Source organism: Myotis davidii, unplaced genomic scaffold, assembly GCF_000327345.1.
Source record: "Myotis davidii unplaced genomic scaffold, ASM32734v1 scaffold185, whole genome shotgun sequence".
Lineage (NCBI taxonomy): Eukaryota > Metazoa > Chordata > Mammalia > Chiroptera > Vespertilionidae > Myotis > Myotis davidii.
This window is the reverse complement of record NW_006297811.1, coordinates 4,656,559-4,663,920: the sequence shown is the minus strand read 5'-3', so window position 1 is coordinate 4,663,920 and position 7,362 is coordinate 4,656,559. Positions and strand designations below refer to the sequence as shown.

At 45.0% G+C, this 7,362-nt stretch overlaps 1 protein-coding gene across 1 annotated transcript; it reads right to left on the bottom strand.

The window, feature by feature from the left end:
• Nucleotides 1-6: 6 nt before the first annotated feature.
• Nucleotides 7-3,542, bottom strand: LOC107184631. Its single transcript, XM_015570315.1, has 2 exons — nucleotides 2,323-3,542; nucleotides 7-2,023 (listed from the first exon to the last, which is right to left on the bottom strand). Exons 1-2 carry the CDS (start codon nucleotides 3,155-3,157, stop codon nucleotides 1,935-1,937), a joined length of 924 nt encoding a protein of 307 aa, XP_015425801.1. The 5' UTR covers nucleotides 3,158-3,542; the 3' UTR covers nucleotides 7-1,934.
• Between the last annotated feature and the right edge of the window lie 3,820 nt (nucleotides 3,543-7,362).

Here is a 7,362-nt window from a genome sequence, read left to right as displayed (position 1 = left end):
TCTGGCGCTTTCTCGGTCACGTGGGCGCCCGGACCCGGGGAATATCCTGGGGAGGGGCCGCCCTGGGGCGTCCGGGTCCCGGCTCGGCTCTCTCCTCCCCGGAGGCTTCCACGGACGCGCGCCCCGGGTCCCCGCGAGGACCGTGTGGGGGAGCTCTGAGCGGGCTGGGGCAGGGGCAGCCTTTGCGGGGGGCCTGGGGGCAGGCCCAGGGCAGGAAGGAGGCGGAAGGGAAAACCTACCCGTGGACCACGAGCGGGAGAGCCAGAGCGGGACTGTGAGCTGTCAAAAGTGACTTCTCACCGGGCTCGGGAGGAGGGATCGAGGGTCCGAGGCACCGGCTCTTGCTCCACTCTCCTCTTCAGCCCCGGGGACGCCTCTCCCCAAGAAAAACAATCTCTGGGAGGCGGAGGCGACAGAGAAAAATGACCACTGGACCAGGACAGAATGAAGTTCAAATCCTCATCGGGAGGACGGAGCAAATTCGTGAAAAGCATAGCTGGAAAGATTTCAGACGATGCAAGTGTGGACGCTGTAGCAAGATGATTTTTAAGCCACCAAAGTATTTCTAGACTAAGCGGTAGCTAACTGCTCTGTGTCACTGTGATTTAAGATTCTCCTACACGCTACAGAAACCACCATCACTGAAAACACGCTGTATATGAAAGTACCTAAAAAGAAAGTAGGTCAAGGGGGGGAAACATCAATAAGGACTCCATTAAAAGTTACAACAAGGAAGAGAAATTGATGCTAAAAGAACGTGGTTGTCGAGAGTTATAAATTCAACAGCATTTTTTTCTGACTCTGCAAACAGAGATAGCATTCGGATTCATATCTTACTTAGAATCTGGAAAGAATGAATACTTGGCACTTGAACAAACAGTAGTACAAAAATTCAAGTGGTTAACCCTGAAGTTCAGAATAAAAAATATTTTGTTAGTCGCAGAAAATAAGACAAGAGGCTTATCTTTCTTACAACTGAGTGGTCTACAGAAATTCAGAAAACAATGGTATTGATGAGGCAACTAGTATTTTCACTCTCATATTCCAAGTATATTTTTCTAGTATGAGCATTTAAAATAAAAAGAATTCCTATTGTGTGCAGCATCCTCCTCCAAGCATTATTTCTAGCATTATTAGGAAGTGTTCTAATGATATGTTGTCCAGGATGAATGTTTTGTAATGCATCAGTGGCGGTGATGTTTTTGAAGTGCCTTTATGTAAGGTGAGTGGGCACAACTGAACCCTTTTGAAAAACAGTATCAGCTAAAATATTAGTATAGCATGTGTGCTGATACGTGTTAACAAGACAGGTTCTTCATATGTTTACCCATGGAAGAAGCTGGGGAGTACCTTCAAAGACTAAGGTACAAGTTATAAAGTATCACTGAGAACTGAAAATGCAACAATTAAGGTAGCTAGTGGATTTTAATATTTGCAGCTCGCTTTCCCAAGGTAAGTATTTTAGATATCCAAATCAGGTTTTCCCAAGTTATGTTATGATGCCAGTGAAAATATAAAAAGTGAGAATATGGGGTTAGCCAAATGTACCAGTAAGTCCAAGGACAGATAAGATATCAAAGGTAGGCAAAGTACATTTTCCCTTCAAGCATAATGGCTTACACACCTAGTTTATAGAAAGAGAGAAAAGAAAGGAAAATATATCCAAATGTTAATTTTTTTTAAATTGCCTGAGAATGTAGGTCATTCCCACCTCCTGCTCATGTTAGTCCTAAAACCTAGGAGGTTTGATTAGCAAATTGTTTCTGAGCACTATTACTGTCTTACAAACACCACTCAGCATGGATGACTAAGTCCTTCACTTGTATTTGGTATCTTTAAGGCCTACCCTCCCGTTCCTTCATTCCTCTGTTTCAGAGTGTAGAAATTTAATGAGTAAGAGTGAGTTGTGTAATTAATAATGATTTATTGAGTACTTATGTGGAGGCATTACTTGGTGGGAAAATCAAAGGTGAGTAAAAATATCCCTTCCTTAAGGAAATGCACAGTTTTGTGGAAGAGTGACCTGCAATGGTAATATATGCAATATAAGTGGCGTATTATGAAAATGCATGTAGAGTCAACGCAGAACATCAAAGTAGTCTAAGGTGCTAACTAGAATGTCCACCAAATCTCTACAGACGTGCAGGTTTTTAGTTAAATGGTAAGGATTGGATATACTATCCCTTGACAGATCGACTTTGCCTCCGAGATCTCAAAAATATCGTTCTTATTCATAGAGAAGGTGTGTCAACAAGTACAGGTGACTTATTGCACCTAAGTCCCAAGCTGCCACTTAAGGGGAATCATTATATATGTACTTACTGAGACGGTCCTGGGGGATTTCGGAGGCCCATTCCATTGAGAAAACAAGAATGAACTCCAGGGCCAAGAGACTCCGCGTCTCGGAGGAACTCTGTGCTGGTGCCCATTTTGGACACATTGCGATTGCTACAGGCGAGATAGAGCCATACTGGATCTTCGCTCTAGAGAGAGTTGATTTCAGAGGAAACTCTGGGAGAGAGAAACAAACCTTTACTCCACCCCCGCGAGCAGTAAAGCTGGGCAGACTCAGAGGGGACAAACGTGTCTGCCTGCAGGCCGCGCGCGCCTCCTTGCTTCCCTGCGCTGCACAGACCAGTACCGCACCGCTGCACATTTTCCCCCTTGAATTCTTGAAATAGCAGGGCCTAGGGACAGGATCGTAGCTGATTTGTGCCTGCAAGCAGAGCCAGGGGATCGCATCAGAGATGCATCCAGAGCTGCGTTTGCAGAGGGCCGATCGCTCAGGACTAAGGCCCAGCGGGTCCTTCCGAGCCCCGGTCCAGAGAAACCCAGCAGCCCGGCCCGGGCCCTGCGCGCGGGGAGACAGCGCGAGGCCAGGAGGTGGCGGAGCGCGCGCCGCGCCCTGGATCTGCTGTTTATCTTCCCCCTGCTCTCTCCCTGGGTGGGCCCTGGCGACCGAGAAGGTCCGCAGGACTGGAACCAGGCTAAAAGCTGACTCCGTTCTGCTCCGCTGACCCTGCGTGCGGATCCCCACTTGCCCGAGGCCAGACTGGGCTCCGGGCCGCGGTTCGGCGCGCGCTCGCCCAGCAGCCGCGTGGGTGCTCAGAGTCGTTGGTCCCGGGCCGCCGGCGCTCAGCAGCCTCAACCTCGGCATCTGCAGCCGCGGCTTTTCCACCCAGAGCTGCAAGTCAAGCCCGCAGAACGGCTGTGGTTCCGGGCCCCGGTGCAGCGGTTGCCCGGGGCGTCCAGGCCGAAAGATGCTGGAACCTCTCCAGGGCGCGGTGGGGCGTGGGGCCTCGGAAACCAACCGCGGGGCGTGCTGGAGTCTGTCCCGCGGAGGTCCCGAGGTCGGGGCGCGGGCGCTGCTGCCGGGCTCGCAGACTCAATCTGCTCACTTGCAAAGGGCCGAGCGTCCGGCCCCATACTGGCTGCCTCCTAGATCCCAGAAGTGAGGGCTGGCGTCTGTCTGGGGCTCGGTCCAGTGGAAAGTCCTCGTCAGAGTCTGGAAAGCAGTGCTATGCTCACTGACAGAAAAGGGGAACACGGGTTAAAGACCTAGTGGAATCGGTTAAAAATGCCACACGTATCCCAGGAACACATTTTCCTTGCGAGGAACGGCGAAGTGGAAACAAAATGTTGAAAACATGGGACAGGTGCTATACCACAGAATTGAAATTACCCCAAAGGCACCGGAAACATTGGACCCACATTTAAGAGGATTAATTTCAGTCCTTGAGTTCTTCCCAGAAAGATGATAGCACATACAGTTAAATGAACAGGTAATTACATGGGGAGGGATATTTGTATTGCCTGTTTGGATATTCTGTTTTCTTACCATCTGAGGAAAGGTCAGTGCGAATGAGAAAGTAATAACCTTTTATTTTCATTTTTAATCCACAATAGAGGATTTGTTTTTATTGATTGATTGATTGATTGAGAGAGAGAGAGAGAGAGAGAGAGAGAAACATCAATGGGTTGCCTCCTGACCTCACCCCAACAGAGCACCAAACCTGCAACCTAGGTATGTGCTCTGACCAGAATAGACTCCCCAGCCTTTTGATGTACCAGACCAGGGATCCAACCAACTGAGCCACCTGGCCAGGGCAAGAATAGTAACATTTTTAAAATGCTTTTAATAGAGCCCCAGGCCCTCAAACGTTTAAATTAACTAAGGTGAAAATATTTGAGAAATGAAGCAAAATAAAACCTTGTAACAAAATATTTGAGTTGGTTCACAGCATCTCTCCAAAGAAGCAAAGAAATAAATATAAAAAGTGCCTTTCTTTATTTATATTTCTAAGTTTTAATCACGGTATCTCATTGGAAATCCATCAGAAAATAGCATTTTTGTGGTGGAGAGTGTCCCATGCCCTTGAACTGCTGTTTATCTTCACACTTAAAGACATCAACTTCTTAGGAGTTTTGCTGATTTCAGTGATTCCTACAGACATATAGCAATAATAATGATAACAATTTAATAATATCATTTTGAGTATTTAGTATTATATTCATATACTGGAGCAGGATCAGTCCCACCAAGAACTTACCCTCTATCATACTTTTACAAAAATGTTCTCACTAATAGACTGTCCAACCTATGAGGGAAGGCAGGGAAGGGGCCGGGGAGGGGGTAAGAGATCAATCAAAAGACTTGTATGCTTGCATATGAGCATAACCAATGGACACAGACAGTAAGGGGGTGAGGGCATGTGCTAGGGGGTGGGGGTGGCCAAGGAGCGGTCAATGGGGGGAAAAGGAGACATATGCAATACTTTAAACAATAAAGAATTTTTTAAAAATGTTCTTACTATTTCTCTCCCCACAGCCTCATCCTCTCAAGTTCCTCTCTAACCAGAGCTCCTCTGTGAAGACTTCCTTTGCTTAGGTCGAGTGAAATCAGGATATAATATCTGTCAGCAGAGTAAATTTGGCTGACTTGTTTTGCTTTCCTTAGTACCCCTTCCCATACAGAAGTAACCACTCTTTAAAACTCTGGTATGTTTGATTTAGTACTTCCTGTATTTTGATTTGGAATCTGTCCTCATGCCTTTTATCATAGTCTATAGATAAGCCTCATTCACAAATTTGTAAGGCCTTTGAGGGTAGAGACTATGTCATATCTAGCCTCCCTTCTCTAATACCCTTTGGCACACTGCAAGGTAATAAGTAGTCAGGAAGTGCCCGTTGAACTAAATTCAATTTTGTTTACCTTTGGCAGTCATAGATATGTATTTATACCTATCCTCATTATCTAAAATATCCCAGACTTATCCAGGGAGATCAGATGTTCTCCAAACTACAGGAGCTTATTTATAACTATCTTTTAAATAATTCAAGGATCTATGTTTTATTAATGCAATTTTCATGATAAGAAGTTATAATAGTATTAGAGGCCCAGTGCACAAATTTGTGCACGGGTGGGGTCCCTCGGCCTGGCTGGCGATGGGGGGCCGATTTGGGTCCTCTCACCCAGTCCTGATCAGGACCAATCAGGGCCAGTTGGCCAGGGGGACGGACGGCGGGAGGTTGGCTGGCCCCGGGAAGTTGGCTGTGGGAGCGCACTGACCACCAGAGGGCAGCTTCTGCATTGAGCGTCTTCCCCCTGGTGGTAGGTGCACGTCATAACGACTGGTCATTTGGTCGCTTAGGCTTTTACTTAGAGAGATAATCAAAAGAAGACAAGAGATATGCTCAGTTGTTTCACTGTAACAGATGAACTGCAAAAATGTGGACTCTTGCTTTCTTTCCTTTTCACAAACTTAACCTGTGCTTTAGGCCTAATTCAACTTTGTCTTTGCTCTTACGTTGTGTGACAATATTGATTTTTAAAATCATCTTCTCAAGAGATTCTAGATCTCCAAGCCAATTGTTTTCTTAACATGACTGAATAATTTCTCAATTTCTTCACCATAGTATCTAGTGCGCTGCTTCATATGGGTCCTACTACCTTCCTAGAAACCTAAGGAGACAATAAGTATAAGATTACCTCTGACTTCAGGTAGGACTTATTCTTCAGGATCTGAGTTATCTTATAGAAGAACCTCTCAAACCTGAGCTCACTTAGACAATCTGAATGAAAAGCAGAAGCTCAGCCCACACTTCTAGAAAGTCTGACTCAGTAGACAGGATCCCAGAAATCTGCATTTCTAACCATCCCTTCAGGGTGCTTCAGATCATACTGCCCTGGACCTGTAGTTGTCTAATTCTGCTTTCCCTTCCCTTTCTTCAACTCAGGGCCCTTGCACCATTTTTTGTAACAAATTCCGGACCCCCCCCCCCCCTTTCTGGATTCACCCACCAATGGGCACAGGCCACTTTTTAAAAAAGTTATAGCCAGCTCTTCATAATTTGTTTGAATCACCCTAATTATCCAAAGCTTTTGTTTTGTGAATCATTTGGATCTTAAGCCCCTAGTTCAATGTTCGGCACATAGTAGGTGGTTTCTCAGTAGATGTGCATTTTCAACCCCTTAGTCATGCCTTCTCTAGCAATGCTCCTTGTTAAGCAGAACTTGATTACTTCTTAACAGCCCTATCAGGAAGTGTGTGCCAGAACAAGTGGAAGATACTTCAAAACCTTTCCTGCATTTATCTGCCTTATTAAAATGCATTTTTATACGCGTAAGGGTAAGTGGAGCAGAAAGAAACACTTCATTTAAATTTCAATCTGTGAACTCCATGGTTCCAGCAGTTACTGTCATTGTTAATGGGTATCATTAATTTTTAAATTATAAATATAATTCATGTTTGGGGAAATTTTTCAAGAAGTAAGGAAAGACATGAAGTAAAAAATAAAAATCCTCTATTCCTAACCTCTAGTCCCACCCTGTCACTAGACTCAGAGTTTATTTATTCTTAAGAAATTTTTCATATATATATATATATATATATGCATTTGTAAGTTACCACTCCACTTTCTTAAATAAATTGATTCATACCACTCATCTGGGTGGTGTTCCACTTTGTTCTTTTCCCTTAGAACAAAGGGAAATTTGCCATATCAGCATTATTTCTAATAGCCACATGGTATTCCACAGTATAAATGCGACAAATTAATTATTTATTTAACAGATATACTATTGGGTTATTTCCTTTTTTTCCACTCTAAAAATACTACAGTGCCCAGCTGGCATGGCTCAGTGGTTGAGCGTCGAATGAAGAGGTCAAAGTTTGATTCCTGGTCAGGAATATTAAGATGGAGCTAATGGCCCTGACTGGTGTGGTTCAGTTGGACTGAAAGGTTGCCGGTTCAATTCCTGGTCAGGACACATGACACATGCTCAGGTAGGGGGCAGGCAGGAGACAGCTGATAGATCTTCCTTCCTTTCTCTCTCTCTCTCTCTCTCTCTCTCTCTCTCTT